At 53.6% G+C, this 25051-nt stretch overlaps 2 protein-coding genes and 1 long non-coding RNA gene across 8 annotated transcripts in view; 2 read left to right on the top strand and 1 right to left on the bottom strand.

The window, feature by feature from the left end:
• The window catches only part of COL2A1 (collagen type II alpha 1 chain), a 30425-nt gene extending 20786 nt beyond the window's left edge, over window positions 1-9639 (top strand). For both annotated transcript variants that reach the window (XM_006059438.4, XM_006059439.4), the window contains 22 exons: window positions 51-149; window positions 331-438; window positions 740-793; window positions 1093-1146; window positions 1548-1601; window positions 1930-1983; window positions 2246-2353; window positions 2845-2898; window positions 3292-3345; window positions 3978-4139; window positions 4382-4489; window positions 4681-4788; window positions 5018-5071; window positions 5198-5305; window positions 5530-5583; window positions 5742-5849; window positions 6134-6187; window positions 6635-6742; window positions 7105-7393; window positions 7825-8012; window positions 8335-8577; window positions 9057-9639. In XM_006059438.4, coding sequence (XP_006059500.1) covers window positions 51-149; window positions 331-438; window positions 740-793; window positions 1093-1146; window positions 1548-1601; window positions 1930-1983; window positions 2246-2353; window positions 2845-2898; window positions 3292-3345; window positions 3978-4139; window positions 4382-4489; window positions 4681-4788; window positions 5018-5071; window positions 5198-5305; window positions 5530-5583; window positions 5742-5849; window positions 6134-6187; window positions 6635-6742; window positions 7105-7393; window positions 7825-8012; window positions 8335-8577; window positions 9057-9203 — 2370 coding nt within the window. In that variant the 3' untranslated portion in view covers window positions 9204-9639. The remainder of the gene's footprint in view (window positions 1-50; window positions 150-330; window positions 439-739; window positions 794-1092; window positions 1147-1547; window positions 1602-1929; window positions 1984-2245; window positions 2354-2844; window positions 2899-3291; window positions 3346-3977; window positions 4140-4381; window positions 4490-4680; window positions 4789-5017; window positions 5072-5197; window positions 5306-5529; window positions 5584-5741; window positions 5850-6133; window positions 6188-6634; window positions 6743-7104; window positions 7394-7824; window positions 8013-8334; window positions 8578-9056) is intronic.
• A 5167-nt stretch (window positions 9640-14806) lies between these two features.
• Window positions 14807-20542, bottom strand: TMEM106C (transmembrane protein 106C). 4 transcript variants are annotated; one of them, XM_044941686.2, is made up of 8 exons: window positions 20249-20542; window positions 19474-19685; window positions 18300-18363; window positions 17637-17796; window positions 17407-17547; window positions 16924-16973; window positions 16408-16461; window positions 14807-15544 (listed from the first exon to the last, which is right to left on the bottom strand). In XM_044941686.2, exons 2-8 carry the CDS (start codon window positions 19655-19657, stop codon window positions 15448-15450), a joined length of 750 nt encoding a protein of 249 aa, XP_044797621.1. In that variant the 5' UTR covers window positions 19658-19685; window positions 20249-20542; the 3' UTR covers window positions 14807-15447. The 4 variants fall into 4 exon arrangements, with proteins under 4 accessions (XP_044797621.1, XP_044797620.1, XP_006059507.1 ...); XM_044941685.2 differs by having other exon boundaries at window positions 20253-20541; XM_006059445.4 differs by having other exon boundaries at window positions 20174-20331.
• Window positions 20543-21753: 1211 nt separating this feature from the next.
• Window positions 21754-24605, top strand: LOC123333293. 2 transcript variants are annotated; one of them, XR_006550582.2, is made up of 4 exons: window positions 21754-22337; window positions 22998-23189; window positions 23589-23672; window positions 24243-24605. It is a non-coding gene; the product is annotated as an uncharacterized LOC123333293 (long non-coding RNA). The 2 variants fall into 2 exon arrangements; XR_006550581.2 differs by having other exon boundaries at window positions 21786-22337; window positions 23627-23672.
• Window positions 24606-25051: the final 446 nt, after the last annotated feature.

The raw sequence follows: 25051 nt of genomic DNA, 5'->3' as shown, positions 1-25051 counted from the left end.
CTGTCCTCTTCAGGCCTCTGCCTGACTGGTCCATGGTGTCTCCACTCCAGGGTGAACGAGGTTTCCCAGGAGAACGTGGCTCCCCTGGCTCCCAGGGCCTCCAGGGGGCCCGCGGCCTCCCCGGCACTCCTGGCACTGATGGTCCCAAAGTAAGTGGGATGGGTGTGGTCCTCTGGGTAGAAGGGGAGCGGGGCTTGGGGCATGAAGATGGAAGGAGGGAGGGATGGAGGGTGAGACCCAAAGGGGTCTGGGCAGAGGAAGAAGGGGAGGAAACGGGGCTTGGGGTGCCCAGAGGAGGAGCTGCCCATCACAGAGCCCTCTCCCCTACAGGGCGCAGCTGGCCCAGCTGGCCCCCCTGGGGCTCAGGGCCCTCCAGGTCTGCAGGGCATGCCCGGTGAGAGGGGAGCAGCTGGTATCGCCGGACCCAAGGGAGACAGGGTGAGTACCGGGCTGAGCAGGCCTCCCCCCCACTCCCTCCTGCTCCCCACAGCACCCAGTCACCTCCTTGAAGAACTTGGAGGCCCCTCCATGGCTCTCTGTTTGACCTTTAGTGACATCATCCGCTGACACATTCCTCCATCTCACTACTCTTACTGCTCATCACCCACGGTGAGACCACAGCAAACCCTTCTTGTCCAGGCTCTGAGCCCTGCCTGGAGCCCATTCAGGGAGGACACTGCGCTGGCAAAGCAGGTCTTGGAGTGCCTCCCTGAGGTGGCCCGTTTTCTGTATTCCACAGGGTGATGTTGGTGAGAAAGGCCCCGAGGGCGCCCCCGGGAAGGACGGTGGACGAGTAAGTCGATGCTGGTGGCAGGCTCCCTGGGGTTGGGATGGGGATGGATGCAGGGATCCCATGCACTCAGGGGACAGAGGGGCCGTGTGTGAGCTTGGTCCCTGGTCCTGTGTTCCATTGTGTGGGCTGGGCATCCGCAGGGACTTACCTGTCAACGCTGGGACCCCGGGGTGAGAGGGCGTTCTGGGGGCCATGGAAGGATACACCAAGGGCCCCTGGGTGTGGGCACCCCAGGCTCCCTGCTGGGCACCGCGTCCCTGGCTTCTCTCCTGGCCCCTCACTCCACCTTCTCTTCCCAGGGTCTGACTGGCCCCATTGGCCCCCCTGGCCCAGCCGGTGCCAACGGTGAGAAGGTGAGTCATGGAACCCTTTCTTCACTCTGCCCCCATCAGATCTCCTTCTCACCTCCTGCCAAAGACTGCTCTCCCTCCTCCCCTCGATCAACAGCTGTCACCCTCCTCCTCTCCAACTGCTGTAAGGAGTGCGGGTGGGGGCCTTCTTAGCAGCAGAGTCCTGGCGGTGTGCGCCAGTGAGGGAAGCAGAGGGGTGGGGCACGGGTGTCTTTCTCGATGCCCTGAGGAGGATGCAGGTGTGGCTGAAGCAACGAGAAAACAGGCTTTGGGTCGCTGGGGAGACCGGAGCCCCCACCCGCCGTCAGGGCTGCTTCCTGGGTGCACTTTGCTCTGGAGGGGCCCCCTCTGAATCCACACCCCTCATCTCTGGCTTTTGTCCCCATCCCCCGCCCCGACCTTAGGGAGAAGTTGGACCCCCTGGTCCTGCTGGAACTGCTGGTGCTCGAGGTGCCCCGGTGAGTATCTATCTGCCCGGAGCCTGGCCCTGCAGGGGCTTGGCTCCCTCCCTGCAGTTCAGGTCTGGGGATGGGAGGAGAGATGAGAAAGGAAAGGGAGAAGGCACGCACCCCTGTCCCGTGATGTGATCACGGTGGAGGGCCTTCAGGTCCCCAGACCCTCGGGCCACAGGAGGCCTTCTGGCCTGGCTCGGTTTGTTTAGGATGGAGCTCCCTGACCCCTTTTCTCGGGGGTTACTGCGTAGTAGGCTGGGCCAGGACGGGCTCTGGGCCCCCAGGAAGAACTGAGCGGGCAGGCAGCTGAGCCTCCGCGCCCCTTTCCTCACAGGGTGAACGTGGAGAGACAGGCCCCCCTGGACCCGCTGGATTCGCCGGTCCCCCTGTGAGTATCTCTGTCCACCTCCCCTGCCACACCTTCTACTCTGGTCAGCTCTGCGTCATTCCTCAGCCCACGGGGAAGGGAGGGAGGGAGGGACAGGGCTTAAAGAGGAGGGGAATGGCTCCTTTCCCTCCACACCGGTGTGACAGTCCCGACCTCAGAGCAGGCGCTCAGACCCAGGGTGGACACACACTCACACACAGTCTCTGGCCCTTTGGGAGGAGCTGTTGCCCCCAACTCACTGGCTTCCTCCTTCCTGAGCCAGGGTGCTGATGGCCAGCCTGGTGCCAAAGGTGAACAAGGAGAAGCCGGCCAGAAAGGTGACGCTGGTGCCCCCGGTCCTCAGGGCCCCTCTGGAGCTCCTGGGCCTCAGGTGGGTAAAACTGAGCTCCCCTGGGAGCTGACCCCACAGGACAGGGAGGCTGGGCGCAGGTGGAGGGGCCTGGGCAGGCCAAGGGCGGCCGGGCGGCCTGGCTGCTGCAGCCGAGGCGGAGGGCAGAGGCTGCAGGAAGAAGTTTGTACTCAGGGTTGAAGGTTGAGGAGCTACACTACCCTGGTTTCGTTGTTACGGGTGTGGGTGCGTGGTGGGGGCTGGGGGAGGGAACACAGGTACCTCTTGTGGCTCAGGACAGAGCAGCCAGCCTCCTGGGAGACCCTGGTTGGGCTCTGAGGACGCCTAATGGGCTTCTCCTCCCAAGGTCTCCTGGAACATGAGTCTTCTATTGGTCGGGGTAGCAGGCCCGCCTGTGATAGCTTCCCAGGCTGGGATGTTCATGCTAACAAAGCTCCATCTTTGTGGTCCTGGCTCTCGGGAGTCTGGGGTCAGGACGACTGGGCCTCACTGTTTCCCTCCTTTCTCCTCAGGGTCCTACTGGTGTGACTGGTCCTAAAGGAGCCCGAGGTGCTCAAGGCCCCCCGGTGAGTGAGGCCCCCACCCCCACTGTCGCTGGGCCGGGTGGAGGGCACTGGTTGGGGGAGGGTGGCAGCTTCTCTCACACCCATCCTGGCCTCACAGGGAAGGCCCTGCCCCAGAGGCTGCACCCCACCTCCTTCCTTCTCACCCACTTTTGCCCCCACTCATCCCACCCAGGTGGGAGAGAGGACGCCCTTAATGTCTGAATGCCCCAGTCCAATCCTCCCCTGCATAGGCAGCGGCCACACCCTGGGGGCCCTGTCTCCCTCTATAACTCCCCTGGCTGCTCTGCAGCCCCTTGCCCCTTTCATCTCCAGCCTGTGAGACCACCCCCCCGACCTTTGATTCTGGGGCCTCCTGAGGGTCCAAGGTGCTGAGTCTCCCCTCTCCTCACATAGGGAGCCACCGGATTCCCCGGAGCAGCTGGCCGCGTCGGACCCCCAGGCTCCAATGTGAGTGCCACCCTGACTGGTTTCTACCTTACCCCTAGCAGGAGGCACAGGCAGGGGTCACAGAGTCTGGCCCAACTCCATGCACATCTTGTGCCCAGGCCCACACCTGGGAGGAGCAGTTAACTGATCGTGGGGACCTGTTCTCCGCATGGACAGCTGGAAGCAGGGGCTGTGCCCTTTTGCTGGCCATGGGCTTCTGGCTCCGCTTCACCGTGGACATGCATTTCTTGAACACACTGTGCTTTATGAGATAGTCTGCATCTTGCCCTTGGGGAGCTCACAGCAGAGGGAGGAGAGATGATAAGTCAGCGGGCTCACCAACACTGTCAAGTGCAGGGGGGTGGGCGCAGAGGTTTAGGGCTGAGGGGATCGAGATTGGAGCAGTTCCTTGAGGATGGGTGGCGGGAGAGAGGCCACAGGGAAGGACGCAGGAGAGTCGGAACAGGGAGAATGTGCAGCGGCTGGGGAAGCCAGGCTGGCTGTCCAGAGCTCATACGGAGCGAAGATGAAAGAGGCGGACCAAGGGGGCCAAGCTGCCCATACTGTGGAGGAAGCCCCCAGAGGGTCGTGGCAGCCCGGAGGGATGTGGAAGGCTGAGAGAATTCTCACTTCCTGTGTTTTGCTTCTCCTAGGGCAACCCTGGACCCCCCGGTCCTCCTGGTCCTTCTGGAAAAGATGGTCCTAAAGGTGCTCGAGGAGACAGTGGCCCCCCTGGCCGAGCTGGTGACCCTGGCCTCCAAGGTCCTGCTGGACCCCCTGGCGAGAAGGGAGAGCCTGGAGATGATGGTCCTTCTGTAAGTCCAACCCCAGGGCCACGGTCCCTGGGGAAGGGGTGCAAAGGGCATGGGCTCCCAGGGCCTGGAGTTGAGGGGAGCAGGGCTGTGGGGCTGCCGGGAGCGGGGGTGCTGCAGAAAGTGCCCTGCAGGGCAGGAGGAGCACTGACCTGACCCCCGCAGTGGGCAGCTGGCCGCAGCACGGACGGGCGACGGCTGCGTGTCACTTCTCAAGTTCTCACCTCCTTCCTCTGCCTGCTCAGGGTCCCGACGGTCCCCCAGGTCCTCAGGGTCTGGCTGGTCAGAGGGGCATCGTTGGTCTGCCTGGACAGCGTGGTGAGCGAGGATTCCCCGGCCTCCCCGGCCCCTCGGTAAGTGGGGACGCCCCTTCCTCCTGGCTAGCTGGCCCAGCCTGGCTCAGGTGGAGGGTCTTCACTGGGTGTCCTCGGTGGCCCAGCCACCTGCTCCGTACCCTTGGAACTGACCCACGGTCAGCCATTTTCCCAGAAGGGCTGAGAAGGACCTTGGAGCGCACACTCACCCTCCTTGTCGCTGCCCCCAGGGTGAGCCTGGCAAGCAGGGAGCCCCTGGAGCATCTGGAGACCGAGGTCCCCCTGGCCCTGTGGGTCCTCCTGGCCTGACTGGTCCTGCTGGCGAGCCTGGACGTGAGGTGAGCAGTGGGTCCCACTGTGGGGACAGGGGAGCCCTGGAGGAGGCAGATGACAGGGCGGGCCAAGCCCAAGTGCCCAGATGTGATGGGAAAGTCGTGATGGGAGAGAGAAGGCCAGGGAGACTAAGAGCTGGGTGCACGAGAGGGCGGCAGGAGGAAGCTAGCTGGGAAAGCCTTGACTGGACAGGGGTGGGGGCAGCTCTGATGGCGTCTGCTCCCCTTTGCACAGGGAAGCCCCGGTGCTGACGGCCCCCCTGGCAGAGATGGCGCGGCTGGAGTCAAGGTGAGTGTCTCGTGCGGTGGGGTGGGAAGGACACTTCATCGGCCTGGCAGGGTCAGGGTCAGAGCCACATCCCTCCTTGCCTCCTCTGGAAATTCCTCTCTGAGCCTGGGACCTCTCTCCTGACAGGGTGACCGTGGAGAGACTGGTGCCGTGGGTGCCCCTGGAGCCCCCGGGCCCCCTGGCTCTCCTGGCCCCGCCGGCCCAGTTGGCAAGCAGGGAGACCGAGGAGAAGCTGTGAGTATCTTGATTCAGTAAAAGCCATGGTGCAGGAGGGTGGCTGGGTGGGCAGGGAGCTCATCTCCACCTCCCGCCCTCCCCTGCCCTGCCCCAGGCCCTGGGAGCAACCCTGGGTCTGGGTTGTGAAGCAGCTGCCTCGGTGCCCAGCCCATGGGCAGACGCAGCAGTGGGCCATCCCTGCCTCGACTGCTCTCTGACGTTGCCCCCCACTTACCCCACAGGGCGCACAAGGTCCCATGGGACCTGCAGGACCTGCTGGAGCCCGGGGAATGCCAGTGAGTATCTGAGTGCCCTGTGCTGGGTCCTGACGGGCAGGCTCGGGGTGGGGGGGTGCCCGCAGGGACCTGGGTCTCCTTGGCTCAGGTGAAGCCAGCTGAGGGCTCTTGCTCTGGGCTGAGCTCACCCAACCTGTGTCTGTGTGTCTTGTTCCCAGGGCCCTCAAGGCCCCCGAGGTGACAAAGGAGAAACTGGAGAGGCTGGCGAGAGGGGACTGAAGGGACACCGTGGCTTCACTGGTCTGCAGGGTCTGCCCGGCCCCCCTGTGAGTGCTGCTGCCTGTGCTCGGCTCCCCAGGGCCTCCCTCTCCGCAGGGACCCCTTGAGTTTCCCAGGCTGCTGAAGCAACTTGGGATGATCCTAAGAAATGTCCAGGCCTGGACCTCCTCCAGGTCGGGGGGAGGAGCACGTGGAAGGGCCATGGGGCTGGGGGTCAGGGAACAGATACATGTCCCAGCCAGCTCCCAATGTATATACCTATTCGCGAAGGCCTCCCAGCCTGGGGCCTGTCTGTGCTGACCTCTGATCTTGGCCTCTTCCTTCTGCACAGGGTCCTTCTGGAGACCAGGGTGCTTCCGGTCCTGCAGGTCCTTCTGGCCCCAGAGTGAGTGAGAGGGAGTGAGCCCTCCCTCCGGGTGGGGCCAGGGCTCTGGGCAGGTGTCTGAGGAGGAGGGGAGTGTGGCTGTTCCCAGGGAAGCCTTGGCCTCAGGGGCCTCACCGGGCAGCGGAGGTGGGACCAGCTTGGTGAGAATGTGGCCAGAGAAGAACCTGAGACCCCAGGATGAATATACGAGTGGCTCTCAGCTGTCAAATAGCCCCCCTGGGAACAAGGGTTTACAGAGAGGCTTATAGGAGGATAGGAAAGCTGTGAGGCCACCCTGCTGGTTCTCGGCCACATATGGGCCAGCGTGGGGTTCTGTGACTGAGAAGTGAGGAAAATCGAAAACAGCGCAGCTAGTGCTAGGAGGGCCCCTCCCCAACCCCAGCTCCTCCCAAACCTTCCCTCTGCTGATGCTCTTTCCTCACCGCCTGCCTCTCTCCTGGCCTGCAGGGTCCTCCTGGCCCCGTCGGTCCCTCTGGCAAAGATGGTGCTAACGGAATCCCTGGCCCCATTGGACCTCCTGGGCCCCGTGGACGTTCCGGCGAGACTGGCCCTGCTGTGAGTGTGCAGACCCCGGCCTGCTGCGTGGGGCCTTCCCATCACTGGGAGGCTGGAGCTCTCTGACGCTAGGGGCTTCTTTCGGGGTGTCCGCCTGCAGCTAATATGACAGCACCCTTTATTCTGGGAGCCCCCAGAGGTTCAGAGGGTCCATGGGAAACCGAAGAGAGGGGCTAATGAAAGAATAAGGCGCATTCTGTGGTTTTCTTGGTCCTGTCCCATTGCACATACAGCCACATTCCCAACCTCATGGGACTGGGAAAAAGACATTCTATTGATGGTACATTCTAGAAGGTGCAGATGGACACAGGAAGGGCGGTGTCCCTGTCATTCCTGGCTGATTTCTCTGTTTCCTGCTGCAGGGTCCTCCTGGAAACCCTGGACCCCCTGGCCCTCCTGGCCCCCCTGGCCCTGGCATCGACATGTCTGCCTTTGCTGGCCTTGGCCAGAGAGAGAAGGGCCCTGATCCTCTGCAGTACATGCGGGCCGACGAGGCAGCCGGCAACCTGAGACAGCATGATGCCGAGGTGGACGCCACACTCAAGTCCCTCAACAACCAGATCGAGAGCCTCCGCAGCCCCGAGGGCTCCCGCAAGAACCCAGCTCGCACCTGCCGAGACCTGAAACTCTGCCACCCTGAGTGGAAGAGCGGTGAGGAACCCCACCACAGAGAGCAGGCAGTCAGCCCCCTGGGCCTAGCCCCGCTCAGAACACAGGAGCAGAGTCAGACCTGGAAGGGTCTAGCATGGGTGTCCCCCTGCTCCCCATATCTCACAGCAGAGAAACTGCAGCCTTGGCCTTGTCCTGCCGTGGCCACATGGCAGAAGTAACATCAGGGTCAAGTTCCATCCACAGGCTGGCCCTAAGCCTGCCCTTCTGCTTGCACCCCTGTTTAGCCTGGACATTCCCCTCGCCCGCTCCCTCCTTCTCCCCCCTTTGGCTGCATGTGGCCCTCACACCCTGCTCCTCTCCCGCTGGGTGTCCCTGTAGGCCTGTCAGTCACTCCAGGCAGGCCTGGCCCTCTCGGGGGCATGGGTCTGTGCCTGTCTGAACCCCGATGGGGTGTTGCCTCCCCGCTGCAGGAGACTACTGGATCGACCCCAACCAGGGCTGCACCCTGGATGCCATGAAGGTTTTCTGCAACATGGAGACTGGCGAGACCTGCGTCTACCCCAACCCGGCCAGCGTCCCCAAGAAGAACTGGTGGAGCAGCAAGAGCAAGGACAAGAAACACATCTGGTTTGGAGAAACCATCAACGGTGGCTTCCACGTGAGTCCCCCGCTGGCTCTAGGCTGTGGGCGGCGCCTCAGAACCTCCCTCTGCTTTCTTCTGGGGAGTTTTCAGCACCTTGCTCACATTCCCACCAGTTCTGGGTGAGAGAGGGGGCTTAAGAGGAAGGAAGGAGGAGAGATAGGATTATTTTCCCCCCCATTTAGAGGTGGAGGAAGAGGTCCTCGGAGGCCTGCTCCACTTCCTGGAAGCAAAAATGTCTTCCCAGTGACCCCTCCCCAGCCGCCGTCAGCTGCTCCTCCCCCCGTCCGCTGGCAGCCCCCATCCCCGGGCCTCATGCCGCTGCTCTCCATCCTCACAGTTCAGCTATGGAGATGACAACCTGGCTCCCAACACCGCCAACGTCCAGATGACCTTCCTGCGCCTGCTGTCCACCGAGGGCTCTCAGAACATCACCTACCACTGCAAGAACAGCATTGCCTACCTGGACGAAGCTGCTGGCAACCTCAAGAAGGCTCTGCTCATCCAGGGCTCCAACGATGTGGAGATCCGGGCTGAGGGCAACAGCAGGTTCACATACACCGTTCTGAAGGATGGCTGCACGGTGAGTTGGGCAGGCTGGGCCACCAAAGAGAGAGAGAGAGAGAGAGAGCGCTTCCTGGGGCCCGGGGCTCAGGCTGGAGCAGGCTGAGGGCTGGCCCACGGCGGGATCGTGGTCCTAAAGGGGCACGCGTGTAAGGAGCTGTGCAGGGACGACACACCAGCAACAGCTGGGGGAGGGGAGCTTGTGGGTTCTGTCTCCTCCCCTCCCTTGGCTCAGTGTGTCCAGCGACTTGTAGGAACAGTCATGCAATGTGTGGGGGCCTCTGCCCTTGCAGGTGGGGTGCTCACTGTGGGGGATGGGGAGGAGAAGGGCGGGGGGCGGGGGAGGCCCTGCTGCTGAGAACTAGAGTCTGGAGTCGAGGTGGAGGTCAATCCGAAAGAGAACTAGAGCGCCCCAGGGTGTTCTGCGCTTGGTGTTCTGTGATGCTTGGCTTTCCCAATCACAAGGCATCCACTGACTCTCCTCTTGTTCTCCCCTAGAAACACACCGGTAAGTGGGGCAAGACTATGATCGAGTACCGGTCACAGAAGACCTCCCGTCTGCCCATCATTGACATTGCACCCATGGACATAGGAGGGCCCGAGCAGGAATTCGGTGTGGACATAGGGCCTGTCTGCTTCTTGTAAAAACCTGAACCCAGAACCAACACAATCCATTGCAAACCCAAAGGACCCAAGTACTTTCCAATCCCAGTCACTCTAGGACTCTGCACTGAATGGCTGACCTGACCGGATGCCCATTCATCCCACCCTCTCACAGTTCGGACTTTGCTCCCCTCTCTAAGAGACCTGAACTGGGCAGACTGCAAAATCAAATCTCGGTGTTCTATTTATTTATTGTCTTCCTGTAAGACCTTTGGGTCAAGGCAGAGACAGGAAACTAACTGGAGTGAGTCAAACGCCCCCTGAGTGACTGCCCCCCAGCCCAGGCAAGAGGCCCCTGCAGGTGCCGGGCGCAGGGACTGTGTGTGTCCTACACAATGGTGCTATTCTGTGTCAAACACCTCTGTATTTTTTAAAACGTCAATTGATATTAAAAACAAAAAAATTATTGGAAAGTACATACTGGCTTGTGCTTTGTGCTTCTTTATTTTCCACGAGTCCTGGATTCTGTGGGCAGGACAAAACAGCTGTCCTCAGGCCTTCTCTTGACTGAAGCCACACTGCCTGGTATAGCCACCTCACACAAACTTGCCTTTTTTGTAACCCCTGGCACCGAGTGGAGCCCAGGGGTGAACAAGAAACAGAGACCCAAGGTTTGGGAAGGGAGGCCCGAGGCGGAGGTGGCGGGGCTTGTTCTTGAGCATAAACCCGGGCACACCTCCAGGGCGGATTAGTGCAAGAGGAGAGATGCACTCTGAGCTCGGATGGGGATTGTAGGGGCAGGCTGCATCCTGCTACTGGGGAGAGATCAGAGATGCTCCATGGGAGGAGGGGGTGCACGATGTGGGGAGAGGAGTAAATCCACAGAGGCCCATGATAAGTGCACATGTTAATCAGACAATCTTGCTGACCTACTTATCTGTCTTTCCCTAAGACTTTAGTTCAAGGAGAAGTGTTAGGGCTAAACTCTCACCCCTTATTCCTTTTTCCTGGCCCCTATTCCTCACTTCCTGGGCTGGCACTTGAAGCTTCCATGAATGTCTTAACTGTGGGCTTATGAATGGACAGCCTTCCACTTCTTGCTTTTCAAAGACTTGTGTTTGTGGGGCAAAAAATGAGGAAGTGGACACCTTTTCCACTAGAGGGGGCTGGTGGATGACAAACTAAAAGAGTACACTACAAACAGAATTAGAAGAGCTCGCTCATAATTTAAATAACACTTCTAAATACAAAAGAGCTGATGGGGGCAGTGTGGAGAGGTGCACAGGTGCTTATGAAAACTTCCTCAGACCACAGGTGGAGCTGATGAGTTTGGTTCCAACCTGTCAGCCACACTCAAAGCCCATCCTGCCCCTTGGCTCACTTCACTGGCCATGGTGGAGTGGCTACTTACTCTACAATGGCTCAGTAGATCCCGATCATCAGCTCAGACCCTGGTAAGAGGAGTCCCATGTGCACCAGGACATCAAGCTGATGTCTCGCAACCCACCCATTTCCTGGGGACCCAGTTAAAACCTAGATAAAACGGCAACTGCTGCATAGGTAACTGATGAATGGCCCAGAAGGTGGAGCTCAAGGGAAGAGAAGCAGCAGGACAGAAAGCCCTGCATCTGTGGTCGGATCAAAACCACCCTGGGTGGCAGTGCGGCAATGCAGTATAACTGCCCCCTTGTCCTAAACGGGGCCAGAGGCTTGCCACCGACTCCCATGACCCCTGATGCCCCCAGGAAAGGCAGGTCTCTCCAGGCACAATAACCTCTGATAACATTTTGACCCCAGCAGGACTGGGTGGACAGACCTGGCTGACTAGCTGTAGTCCTCAGTCAGGTTACTGTCCCTTTCTGGAGCTTCCTCATCTCTAACAAAGTGTCCAGCTTCAAAGGGCTTTAGTTTTTGGCACTGCGTGGAACCCAGGAGACTGACTCCAGTGAAGACTTACTCAAGATCCTGGGTACATCACAGACAAACTTCTAAAATAGTTTCCTCTTTTAAAGAAGAGAAGAAACAGAATGAAACTTGAGGTGGTGAAGAGTCTTACTTTAAAAGGCAAAGAATTAGGATTATTTTTGCCCAGAGAAATATTTAGGACCCCTGGATTCATGTAGAACTTTTACAAACAGATTGATTCTTTCAACAATTTGTTTCACATCTGGGGCTAGAAACCCTAGCAGGACAGTTGACTTAGAGGTCTCAGGGATCCTACTTTGGGGTAACTAGTGTTGCAGAACAGATAGTGGAGGTATACTGTAGCCTGTAAGGGACCTGGTATTGTTGGCATATAATTGTAAATAGTGTTCTTGTGGTTTGGGACCTAATCAAACCTATAAGCTTTTGCATAGCAAAGGAAACCATAAACAAAACAAAAAGACAACTTATGGACTGAGAGAAAATACTTGCAAATGATGAAACTGACAAGGGCTTAAGTTCCAAAATACACAAACAGCTCATACAATTAAATAACAACAAAAAAACAACCCAACTGGAAAAATAGGCAGAAGACCTAAATAGACACTTCTCCAAAGAAGACATACATGTGGCCAATAAACACATGAAAAGATACTCAACATCATTATTAGAGAAATAGAAATCAAAACTACAAAGAGGTACCACCTCACAGTGGTCAGAATGGCCACCATCAATCAACAAGTCTACAAATAATAAATGTGGAAGAGGGTGTGGAGAAAAGGGAACCCTCCTACACTGTTGGTGGGAATGTAAATTGGTACAGCCACTATGGAAGACATTATGCAAGTTCTTCAAAAAACATGGAAATAGAGGAGCCGTGTGATCCAGCAATCCTACTCCTGGGCAAATGGCCAGACAAAACTATAACTCCAAAAGATACATGTATCCCTATGCTCACAGCAGCACTATTCACAGCAGCCAAGACACGGAAACGACCTACATGCCCATCAACAGATCAATGGATAAAGAAGGTGTGTGTGTGTATGTGTGTGTGTGTGTATATATATATAGCTCACACGGAATACATGGTAATGTTACTCAGCCATAAAAAAGAACAAAATCGTGCCATTTGCAGCAACACAGAGGGACCCAGAAATTAAATGAAGTCAGTCAGAAAGACAAATACCATATATCACTTATACGTGGAGTCTAACGTACAACACAAATGAACATACTTACGAAACAGAAGAAAAGACTCACAAACGTAGAAAACAGACTTGCAGCTGACAAGGAGGAGGGAAGGCGGGGGAAGGAACAATTGGATTAGGTGCAAACAATTATATATAGGATGGATAAACAATGAGGTTCTATGGCATAGCACAGGGAACTAAAGTCAATACCCTGTGGTAAAACATAATGGGAAAGAATATGAAAAAGAATATATATATATATATATATATGTATAACTGAATCACTTTGCTGCACAGCAGAAATTAACACAAATAGTAAATCAACTATATTTTAACAAAATTTTAAAAAGAAATGCATTCCTTCCAAGTCTCAATCCAGTATAAAGGTGATGGCAATGACAGCTGAGCCAACCACTTCCTCTATTTGGCGTTGCTGAGAGCAAATTCTATATGCATTTGTTCAAGTATTAACAGAGAGCATGACCCAACTACTCAGAGCATCCCACAGTGCAGGATGGGATGCTGAGGATATAAACAGACATGACAGCTTATAGCGTCATTCAGTTCAGTTCAGTTCAGTCACTCAGTCGTGTCCGACTCTTTGCGACCCCATGAATCACAGCACGCCAGGCCTCCCTGTCCATCACCAACTCCCGGAGTTCACCAAGACTCACGTCCATCGAGTCAGTGATGCCATCCAGCCATCTCATCCTCTGTTGTTCCCTTTTCCTCCTGCCCCCAATCCCTCCCAGCATCAGAGTCTTTTCCAATGAGTCAACTCTTCGCATCAGGTGGCCAAAGTACTGGAGCTTCAGCTTTAGCATCAGTCCTTCCAATGAACACCCAGGACTGATCTCCTTTAGAATGGACTGGTTGGATCTCCTTGCAGTCCAAGGGACTCTCAAGAATCTTCTCCAACACCACAGTTCAAAAGCATCAATTCTTCGGTGCTCAGCTTTCTTCACAGTCCAACTCTAGCATCCATACCTGACCACTGGAAAAAGCATAGACTTGACTAGTCGGACCTTTGTTGGCAAAGTAATGTCTCTGCTTTTCAATATGCTATCTAGGTTGGTCATAACTTTTCTTCCAAGGAGTAAGTGTCTTTTAATTTCATGGCTGCAGTCACCATCTGCAGTGATTTTGGAGCCCAAAAAGATAAAGTCTGACAGTTTCCACTGTTTCCCCATCTATTTCCCATGAAGTAATGGGACAAGATGCCATGATCTTTGTTTTCTGAATGCTGAGCTTTAGGCCAACTTTTTCACTCTCCTCTTTCACTTTCATCAAGAGGCATTTTAGTTCCTCTTCACTTTCTGCCATAAGGGTGATGTCATCTGCATATCAGACTTATTCCTTTATGTTTAAAAATATAACTGCTCTCATTTGAATATTATAGCTGCATTTAAAGACAATGTTGAGGTGCAAGAAATGCTACTGAGGCACACAGTCACAAAATGTTACTCAGAACTGAAGTACCAATAGGAGTAGCTTTTTGAGAATCACATGAAAAATATGCTGGAGGCTGTTTGGAAAATGGAAAAAGAAAAAATGAAGCAATATGAACATCTTCAAGTATTTAGGGCATGTTCTCAAAACTGGTGCACTTGTGCCTCCATACAAATCATGTTTCACCATTTACACAGAGAACAGCCATCACCATCATGTACATACAGACCGTTAAAGGATTCAGGTTAACAGGGAAACGCAGCTTTTGGGTTACACAGTCATGGTCAGAATCAGCTAAACAGCCAGGAAATTTAGCCTCAGTCTGAAGACTCAGTAATACTGAAAATCAAGCTACGGGAATGGGGGCAAAAAAAACAGACCCCCAGCCACCACCTACTGCTGTTAGGTATTTCCTGAAGCACCAGAGCACGTGAAGGAGCCGGAGCCTATCTTAGCGGAGCTCTGAAACCAACTACTCAAGCTTCCCCCAGATGCCCTGCCATCCTGGGGCTGGAGCCTGCTCTGCAGTGGCTGAGAGAGTGGAGACGTTCAAGACACTTGCAACTTCACACCACGGCCTCTTAATCAGCAAGTTACTCCTCCTCAGACGGTAAAGAATCTGCCTGCAGAGCAGGAGACCCAGGTTCGATCCCTGGGTTGGGAGATCCTCTGGAGAAGAAATGGCAACCACTCCAGTATTCTTGCCTGGAGAATCCCATAGACAGAGGAGCCTGGTGGGTGATGGTCCAAGGAGTCGCAAAGAGTGGGACACAACTGAGCGACTAACACTGCTACTGCTATTCCTCCTTAGAGAAGCAGCTTCTCATTTCCCAGGTGCCACTGCGCTACCTCTCCCAACCTGCAGGGGGCACTAAAACAGCGCTACGACAGCCTGTCACCACCAGAGGCGGATGGACAAGAGCGAGGCTTCCCTGGCAGGAGGCTGCTTTCCGTGACAGGAGCTCACAGCAACAGGGCTTCTCTTCCCTTCCCATCCTGTGCTGATCCACTGCGCAGGCAACTGTTCTACGGTCCCCCAGAGGTGCCCACTTGAGACATCCAGGAAATCAGAGGAGACACAGATCAATCAAAAGCAGGGTTTATTTATTTATTTGTTATCAAATTCCCCAATCCATGTTCCAGCCAATGGATGGAGGGTATATTACACCCCACATAGACTCTTAGTAAAAACAATTTTAACTTTCCACAGAAAAAAAAAAAGTTGTTTTTCTTTTTTTAAATAAAGTTCCTAGGCATTTGGAAACATGAAAAACTTTCACATGTTGAACGTTCTGTGCTTTCTTCAATGTATCAAATGCTCCCTCCCTGCTGCTGCCTCTGTGAGGAGGCCCCTTCTGCAGCTACACTGAGGCCCTAGTTCTGTATCATTGTATCGTCTGATAACCTAGAACCGTGGTAGGATTTCAATTTATAACGCCACCCCTGCCCCCAAACAGCTGAAAAGATCTCAATCAAACTCGTCAAACCTTCTTCCAGTGCCTACTATTTGCTTGGCATCGGCTAGGTGCTAGGCAGTGATCCTGCTGGTTCTGAGAAAGGTCATTGGTGCTAGGGGAGGACTTTTCCTCCCAAGTGGCTGGGGATTGAGAGAACCAATTTCTCCTCTGGTTCTACCACTTGGGGCAGGTACAGGTCTCAGGTCCTGGGAAGAGAAGCTGTGTCTCTTCTGAAAGGTGCTGCCATGGAAGAACCGAGAGCAGTTTCTAAACTGCTGTGGAATTTACTCCACAATCCACATAGTGATGTGTCTCCAAGGAGCTCTGGGTCACGTGGCCAATGTAGGAAATCTTCACCGAAGTTCTAGGGAAAAGAAAACTAAGGAGAAGTAATTCTGTTTCTGAGAATAAATTAAATAAGAGAGATTGCCCACATAAATTCTTGCAAGCTCAGGCGATAACACACAGGTCTCAGACACATGTCTTCATGGTTACACAACCAGGAAGTCAGAGGATCTTTTCATATCCCCAGAGACACTGTGCCCTGAGATGACCTTCTAAATAAGTGGTTCTCAGCTGGGGCCATTTTTGCCCCACAGGGAACTTCTGGCAGTGTCTAGACATCTGGGGTTGTTACAGCTGAGCGGGGGAGGAGGTAAGCCCCTTGCAGGTAAGGGCGGGGGATGCTGCCAAGCATCCTACAATGCACAGAACGGCCTGTCACAACAAAGAACTGTCTGGCCCAAAATGTCAACAGTGCCAAGGCTAAAAAACCCTGCTCTAAACCCTCATATTTCAAATGTCTGCAGCAGACCCTTGTCACTTGCAAATTTAATTGTCATGGTTCTAAAAATAACCCTACAGGTCCATGACATGTGGTAATTTGTGTGGTTAGAAAGTAAGTCTGGCTGGATGCCCTGGGCTTAGGCCTTGAGAAAGCCTTTCCCCTCTTTACTAGTCCCATGAGGATTCCAAAGCGATCACACAACTGGACCCCGTTTCCTGGAGAAAATTCTTTATCTAACTGCTCCCTGTGAGTCTGGTGACGGGTGACCGGGACTTGGACGCTGCCTCTCAAGGACAGCAAGGCTCTGCCGTGACGGTGCCTACAGTGCATCCAGCACAACCTCTTTGCCTTGTGGGTCCCACAGGCTCTCTCGAGCAAGGCTGGCCAGCTCACGTGGCCTGCCAGTCCAGGCCCTGGGCACAAGGAAATGAGCAACATACCGAACGAAGACCACTATGTTGTGCACTCCAATATAGGGTAGCGTGCAGAAGAAGCTGCCAAACAACAGAGGGATGGTCAGTTCAAGTGAGTCAGCAGGAATGCCGAGTTACCCTGTCAAACTGAGGAGCATTCAGCCCCATCTGGGTGCTTCCCCTACCCCACACCCGCCCTCCTGGCCTAAGCACTGTCCCGGCTCACTGGTTCCAGGTCCCCACAGTATCTTTCCATCCTCCCACATCACTATCTTCTTGGTTTTTGTTTTGTTTTGTGTTTAATGCCCATCACAAAATGCTCAAGTTTGGAAATGTTTCTAGTGGCCTAATGTTCTCTTTTCAGAAATCTGAGCACTTGAGTCACATATCAAATACCATATCCTCCTAAAAAAAATCTCAAGATAGCGAACCCACAGGCTAAAAGGCTGGAACTCTAGGCAGGACCAGCTCCCCTCAATTGAGCTCAACTCTGAACCCCTTTCAACCCATAAAATGCACACATATAGAGAACACTGTCCTTACTACACATAGGAATATGGTCCTCCCATCTCGGCCTTCGCAGTAAAATTCACCTGAAAACAAGACACCAGAGTCAGTCTGTGGCCAGGCAAGCTTGACACAGAACAGTTCTGTTACTAGCAACCCAAGAACCTGACAGCATTCTTCTAGCACATATAAAATATTTCCCCCAGATGGTCACTAATCTTAAGACCATGAGCCTCTAACAAAACTTCCCACCTCTTCCCTTTTGAGAGGTCAATGGGCCCCAGATTATCCTAAGGCCTTTTCTTGATTGTTGGTGAACTGTTTTCTCCTACAAATTCTTGCTTCCGTAACACTTAATTCTTAGCTGATTTTTTCCCCTAATATTTCATAATTACAGAGCTTGTCAGCTCTTCCTCATCGGCTAGTTCCTACCAGTAGAAATGAGGAGAGGGAGAGGAAAGGAGCGAGGCCACGGCGTTTCACAGCCCAGCAGGGCCAGGCTCCTAAAGGCAGGCATACCAAGTGTTCGCTCCGAGGCGGAATGAGGGAGATGTTAGTCGTCGTGTACGACCCAACCACGGTGTTCATGTACTGAACCTCGCTGGACAGGCTGGTCACTGCCACAGAGTAGAAGTTGGAGTTTCTAATTTTCAGAGTGGCCTGCGTCAGTGCAAGTGAGGAAACACGATAAGTGTCCTGGGTACAAGACTTGCAGGTGCACGACCCAGGAAGGGCGGCCCTCATCTTACCGTGATGGCGAGGATGACAAGGGACCTCTGCTCATCAAATGTGACTTTCACCACTTTGATGCCATCATCATCCACGAGGACTGAATGTGGAAACAGGAAGAAAACCACCAAACCAGACGCCAGGAGGCAGAGCAGGATAGAGAGGAGGACATACTGCTTCCTGCAAATGACAAAGCATACAACCAAGCCAGGGAGTCAGATATCAAGATCCAAAAAGTCGAGATAAAATGCAAAACCAGGAATGAGGAAGGGAGAAACAAGAAAGTGCACAGGGCCAGGAATCGCAAACCAAGCAAGAAGGTGTAGAGTGGGAGAAGCCTTTCAAAGCCCTCTGAATGCTGTCTGCAATCTGGGAAAAGAAGCTGATGAGAGGAGCTGTGTGGACACAAACATCTCTTCCCCTGCCAGGACACCCTCTTCTCCAATTCCTCCCAATTCAGTTCCTTCACTTGAGCCTCGGCCCTCAGAGTGTTTCTAGCTTCACGTTTCCTTCCCCAGATTGCGAGGAGGGCAGAGACATCTTGCTTAAGCAAAAAGTATTAAAGGAAGTGGGGAATTTTACAAGAACAGATAACCGTTTCAAAAAGCGAACTGGCATTCATACACAGAAAAAAGGACTAGGGACGGCTGTAGGCATTAACAGGCGAGACTCAGATGACTCACGTTCTCTGAGGACGCAACCGCTGATCGCTGTGAGGGATCAAAGCCACCAACTCATTAACTTGCTCTAGAAAAGAAACAATTGACAATCTTGGTAAAATAAATCCCACGTGTGACAGTACTTTCCTTCACATACACAGGAGCCTGTCACAACATATACTTGTCCGGGATTATTTGTTTCTAAGATACCAGTTTGGGTCTCAGGAACAAGAAACAAATAAATCTGTAGAGAGTGCTACAAATTACAAGACGTCTATCAGTGCTGCCAGAGTTCTGACATCGAAGCTGAGAAATCTAGGATCTGGGGACTTCCCTGACGGCTCAGTGACTTAGACTGGGTGCTCCCAATGCAGGGGGCCCGGGTTCTGTCCCTGCTCAGGGAACGAGATTCCACATGCCACAATTAAAGATGCTGCAGGCCGCAACTGAGACCCAGAGCAACCAAATAAATACTAAGAAGAAGAAGAAATCTCGGACCTTGTTCTGGCTTTACTGCATGGCCTTGAGCTGAGGCATGGTTACAAACCGCTGCCTGGCCTTAGGTAAGTCATTACCTCTCTAGGCCATTGTGTCCTCATCTATAATATGAAGGCTTTGGATTGAATGCTTTCTAAGGTTTTTATCAGCTTTAAACTTCTGTGACCCTCCATCTAAACTGCTAAGACTTTTTGAGAGCCAACTTAGTGATAGATAATTCTGTACCCAATCCAGGCTCCAGTCCTGGGCATGTTTTTCTCCCCCGACTTGATTTTTTTTTTTTTTTTAGACCTTAGGTTGTTAATGATTCACTATCTGCTTCCTTGAATAGAAGCTTCCAAGATGGTGTCTGCTCCTCCTCCCCCACAAAGCCATGCCAGGCCCTGAGTGTCAGCAATGAAGAAATGTATGTCAAACAGCAGAATGTAGAGCAAATCACGTGTTCCAACCCAAGGAAACAACAAATAGAAGAGTGAAAGTGAAGAAAAGTAAGGCTATCAAATATCAGGAAACCCAGAGAAGCTGGGGAACCTGCCCAAGTTTATCAATCCAGCTGAGCTGGCTCCTGCTCAGGGCATGGTCTGTGACCGTGGTACTGCTGCAAGGAAAAAAGTTCAGTCTGGGAGAAAGGAGAAGTTTTGTGGGTATCCTGGCATTCTCCTTGCAGAATCATCTTTTACCATGATCACCAAAGACTCACCTGGAATGTAGCCTGTCCCCTGACACGTGAGACAGGTAACGCTATCTCGCCCGGTGAATTCCACATAGGGGAACTGAGCAATAGCCTCCTGCTGCTCCCGTTCGGCCAGAGAATCCTCAGTGTCATCTGCTTTCCTTCGCTTGCTGAAAGGCCGGTGAGCATAGGTGGAATGACGGGACCCCATGGCCAGGATGTGCACCTTGTGTCATGTCCTAGGATGCAAAGAGGCAAGTGAGTGCGTGTTACCGGCTGCGCGTCTCTATGAGAAAAGTGTAACACAAAAATGACCAAATTCCCCTCCCGAGTGTGATCCCGAACACCTGCACAATTTCTACCAGGCCCCTCATTTTCTACCACGGCTCCCTAACCCACCACCGACTCTCGACACACGGCCTGAGGGAACAGGGGCCGCATTCGCCAGTCTGCCCAGCTCCTCATCGCCCTGGGAATCGGGGCACCCCAGCTCCCACGAGGTCCAGGCTCACCCCTCCTGTCTGCTACTTGCAAACTCTGTGTCTTTCTAGAAAAAAACCTTCCCGGACAAACAACAAGCCCCAAATTAATAACAGGCCTCAGACAGTCCCCACTCTCTTCCGCCCCCAGCTCCAGGAGGCGGGCTCAGTTCACGCCCCTTGTCAAAAAGCGCGCTCCGAGCCCACCAGAGTCGCCCAGGCGGGAGCGAACGCCGAAGACCCCAGACCTGCAGGACACGAACTCCCGGCAGCTCCTCTCCGGGCCGGAACCCCCTGCCACCCGCCGGATACTGCGGGTTTACCTGCCTCTCGAGTGTTTAGAGCTGCACGCACTCGGTGCGCATGCACTCGGTGCGCAAGCCGGCTCGGGGACGCCGGCGTGAGCGCGCGTGCGCCCTTCGCAGCCCAGCTGGCGGTGCCGATAGAGGGCAGCAGAGAGAGGAGAGCGGGGCGGGGTGGGGAGCAGCGCGTCTCGGGGCTTGAAGCTGGTGGACCAGAGGAGATGCTCCGCGGTCCGCCAGAAACGCCGGGAAAGGTTCCAGTGAAGGTTCGAGTGAAGGTTCCAGATGAGGAGGGAGGCGGAAAGCGCTGGCAGCCAAAACCATTCTCAGCTAGTCTTGGAGCACAGGAGTTGTGAAGATGCTGAGAGTAAAAAGATGCATCACAGAACCTGCCCTCAACCTGCTTCAGGGCGTCCCCAGCCCTAGAGACAAACAGACGGACACACACACACACACACCCACCCACCCACCATGCGCATGAGGGGTTAGAGGACACTTTTTAAAGGGCGAGTTTCTCTGTACAGACTGCCTGATTGAGCTTCACCTGCCGCAGAAGCAGACATTGCTGCTGCTGCTGCTAAGTCGCTTCAGTCGTGTCCGACTCTGTGCGACCCCCTAGACAGCAGCCCACCACGCTCCTCTGTCCCTGGGATTCTCCAGGCAAGAATACTGGAGTGGGTTGCCATTTCCTTCTCTGAAGCAGACGTTAACCACATGAAATTATAAAGATGATGCTGGGGAGAGAAGAGCTTCTGAACTGGGGGCGTGCCCTGCAATGGGGAGTGAAAATAGCGACCTGTGAGCCCCGTGCCACCTCCACCCCTCTCGCCTCCTTCTCTTATGAGGAAGGCTGATGTCCCTGCTGCTCTCTAGCCACCTGCCAACTACTGGTCACAGTCAGCCCACAGAACACTTAGAGTGAGAAATGTTAAAGAAAAAAACTGAGGGGCACACTGAAGACAGTGAGGCAGACTTTATTCAAGGGGGGGATGCAGTGATAGGTGTAGGACTGCTGCCACCAATGGGGTCTTGCCGTGGGGCAGAGAGATTGGGCTCAAGTCTCAATACAGCAGGGCAAGTGGGAACTTAGAGCCAAGGAGCAGGTGAGGGTCAGTGGATGGAAAATTATTAAGAGACAGCATCATGGGTAAGGGGAATCCTGGCCAAACAGACCAAACAGGATTCTTGCTAAAGACAGGCCATGGTGATTAGACATCACCTGGGGGTTGGAGGAGGACAAGGAATCCAATCAGATTCCGATGATCATCCGAAGATGATCCGATTTTGAGGGCCTGGGATTCCTGCTAAGGTGATTTATCAGATGGTGGTGGTTTAGTCGCTAAGTCATGTCTGACTCTTGCAACCCCATGGGCTGTAGCCTGCTAGGCTCCTCTGTCCATGGGATTCTCCAGGCAAGAGTACTGGAGTGGGTTGCCATTTCTTTCTTCAGAGGATCTTCCTGACCCGGGAATTGAACCCATGTCTTCTGCATTTCAGGCAGATTCTTTACTGACTGAGCTATGAAGGAAGCCCTGATTTATCAGGGTTCATGTTAAAACTGGATTTTATAATAAGTGCACAGATGGACCTGGAAAAGATTCAGGAACCTGACTAAAGTTTGGTCAAGCAAAGATTATTTGTCAGAAGCAACAAGGAGCCATTGCTCTTTTTCCATTTCTGGCCCACACCTTCTCCTTCATGAAATTGTTCTTCATGTCTCTCCTTCCAAGCTCTATACCAGTTTACATTCCTTGTTTACACAATTCTGATTTCGTTGGAGGTAGCAGTATGTTCAGTGAAAAATACAGTTCCCACCTTACTTGCCATGTGACACAGTTTGAGTTAATGAGATGCGTGGGACTTCCAGGAAAGAGCCTTATTAAGGGATGAAGATTCAACTGGTACTTTGACCTTATTCGTCCTGTTTGGAGTTAGGACTTGATGTTGGAGATGGGGCAGCCATCTTCTGCCCATGAGGGAAGAAGTGTGTGCTAAGGAAGGCTGCGTAGAGGGATTAAAAGAGCTCAGGTGGCTGATGACATTTGGACTACCTTCCTTTTGACTTTTCATTATGTGAGAAAAATAACCACCCCCACCTCTACAAATTGTGGTGTGTATGTGTGTGTGTGTGTCTTTCTCATAGTGGGGTTCAGTCTTAATAGATACAGACATGGAGCTAGTTGAGGGGAAAGCCTCGATTTTCACAAGGCAGTCTGACTGCTTTACCCAAACACCACGTAGGCCACCCTTAGGCTTCTATTGTCTTGTAACATCTGCCCTCAGGTCACAGGCCTTTAAAGAGAGGGGGCCCCTTGCCTGTCTGAGGCCCATCTTCCAAGTTCAGTTTTCCTATCTGAAGACCCCCTTTTCACAGGGAATTCACCTGGGGCACCTGGGGAATGCGCCCATCCTTCAGTCACATGGGGCCTCACTTCGTGGCTTCTGCTGGAAGCCTGCCAAGGGCAAGGGGCAATGAGCCTAATGTCCGCACTATGGACGGACACTGCAGAGGGAGTCCAGGCTGTCCCAGGAGCAGGGAGGGTGAGGAAGGCAGCAGAAGAGAAGGCCAGGGGAAAACTGAGGGCTGTGGATGCTTCGTAAAGGAAGGGAGACAGGCTAAGGGCTTGGGCCCATGTGAGGAAAATCAGTGCTCAGGTTGCTGGGGAATAGAAAGGGTGTCTGGGGGTTTAACCAGCAGAACCCCTGAGGCTTTCCGACAGTCTGTTGTCTGGGACAGACTGTACCCTCCTATTCCTCCTTGTCTCCCCAGCACCCAGCTCGAAGCCCGGTGTGTGGTAGGCCCTCGATAAATGCCTGCGGAATGACCTCACCTGGAGCCTGGCCTGCACCGCCTGGGGGAGTAGTCTCAGCATCCGCCATGGCCATCCGGGTGGCTGTTTTAATTGGGCAGCACATTCCTGAAGAGCCACCCATCACTTCTCACCTGTGCCTGGCTTCCAAGGTTATCTGAGTATCTGGTTACAAGCAGTGAGGTTACTGCAGACATGAGCTCACTGGGGCTCTTGGTGGTAGTGGGGTGGGGCGGGGAGCGGAGTGGGACCAACCAGAGATCCCTGCCCTCCCAGCTCCTCAGTTTCTCCATGTGCATCACGTACCCCTGGCCCCACAGGCTGAGGGGAGTCATGCATTGAGTGGCTGTGGTCCTGAAAGGCCTTGCACACGAGAAAAGTGAGCGCTTAGAGTTGGCAGAGTTCTTCACGGTCTTTCTTCATCCTGTGCCCTTTGTTAATTCACACAGTGGAGACAACTTACTGTTGTTGTTTAGTCACTAAGTCCTGTTTGACTCTGTGACCCCATAGACTGTAGCCCACCAGGCTTCCCTGTCTATGGGATTTTCCAGGCAAGAATACTGGAGCGGGTTGCCATTTCCTTCTCCAGGGGATCTTTGGACCCAGGGATGGAACACGCATCTCCTGCATTGCAGGTGGGTTCTTTACTGCTGAACCACTAAGAAAGTCCAGAAAAAATTTGCTTGATGTTAAAAATACAGACCGGAACCAGATATGCCATTGCCTTGGTCCATATACTTTTCAAAGAGATTTGGGGACTCACTAGAGTATAGAGAGAGGGTGCTGCAGACACTGGCCACGGGCAGATTTAAGGGGCACACAACCTGTTTAATTTAAGGATTCTGTGTTTATTCTAGCTGAGAGATTTCAGTGTGCAGAGCACTGGCGCATGTGTTGTTCAGATAAAGAGGAATAATAGGCCCTGCCCTCCAAGATTCCAGATACAGTTCTAGTGAAACGGAGCAGGACTGTATGGTCTTTGCCCTGTCCCCCATGTCCTCTGCCTGCCTTTTGCCTGTAGAAAACTTTAGTCAAAAAATAAGTTTAATCAGAGAAGTGAGAAATGCTGAAACAAAGGAATACAGTTAAAGGAGACTAACTGTAGTCCTTAAGCATAGTCGAGGATCTTTATTTCTTTCTCAAGGGCTATAGATAATATTCTGAGCCACATCCTGTGAGCTGTCTTATATATACCAAAACCCCAGGTGGAGAAGATAACTCCATGATGACCAGACTGTACCCAGGATATGAGCTGCCATAATTCTAAGAACTGACTGCAAAGAAATGGGAACAAACTGACCCCGGAACTGAAGATTAACTGTACCTAAAACAATCAAGATGACGCTGGTGAGACCACTGATGACCAATTTAAAGATGACTCTTAGAGATGACTGTGCTATTTCTGCACATAGCCCCCCACCCCACCCTGTCTATAAAAGCTCTCATCCCCTGCTTGTTGGGGGCAGTGGCAGGGGGCAGTCGGCCTTTGGACAGACGTCTACAACCTTCCCCTTGCCCAACCCCCAGTTGCCAGCATCTGAAATAAAGCAAACTGTCCTTTCCACCAACCTGGCCTGTTTATTGGCTCTTGAGCGATGAGCAGCCGGACCCACCACACAAATTCCTTTCGGTAACGCTAGGAAGGTCTAGAGGGAGAAGGGGGAGAAGATGGTCCCTTGCCTTTAAGAACCTCTTCTAGCAGTGGAGCAGTTTACCACTTACCTGGCACTTCCCTAGATGGGAAACAGCTGTTATTTCCATTTTAGGCTGAGTCCGGGAGGCTGACTGCCCTAGCCATAGTGGTAAGGTCAGAACTGGATCAAGAGTGTTCTGCTCTCAAGCCCCACCTCTTTTTACTTTACTATGCTATATCCTATGAAGAATGGTCACAGGAAGTAGGTCTACAGGCCTGTTCTAGGAAGAGAAGTGACCCAGAGGGTGCTTGTATGCAAAAGGGATCTGGGTCAGGGGGCTTCCCTGTGTGCTGAGCCCACAGCAGCTGGAGGCAGGGAGC

The sequence above is a fragment of the Bubalus bubalis genome, chromosome 4, assembly GCF_019923935.1.
Source record: "Bubalus bubalis isolate 160015118507 breed Murrah chromosome 4, NDDB_SH_1, whole genome shotgun sequence".
Lineage (NCBI taxonomy): Eukaryota > Metazoa > Chordata > Mammalia > Artiodactyla > Bovidae > Bubalus > Bubalus bubalis.
Note: the sequence above shows the minus strand (reverse complement) of the source record. Positions and strands in the feature narration are given on the sequence as shown.

Coding starts and splice junctions, on each gene's coding strand:
- TMEM106C (XM_044941686.2), bottom strand. CDS start 19,657: ATGGGGTCCCGTCATTCCACCTATGCTCACCGGCCTTTCAGCAAGCGA. Junction 18,364..19,473: donor GGGGACAGGCTACATTCCAG/GTGAGTCTTTGG, acceptor TTTCTTTTCTAG/AGCAAGTTAATGAGTTGGTG. Junction 17,548..17,636: donor TTGTCATCCTCGCCATCACG/GTAAGATGAGGG, acceptor GCACTGACGCAG/GCCACTCTGAAAATTAGAAA.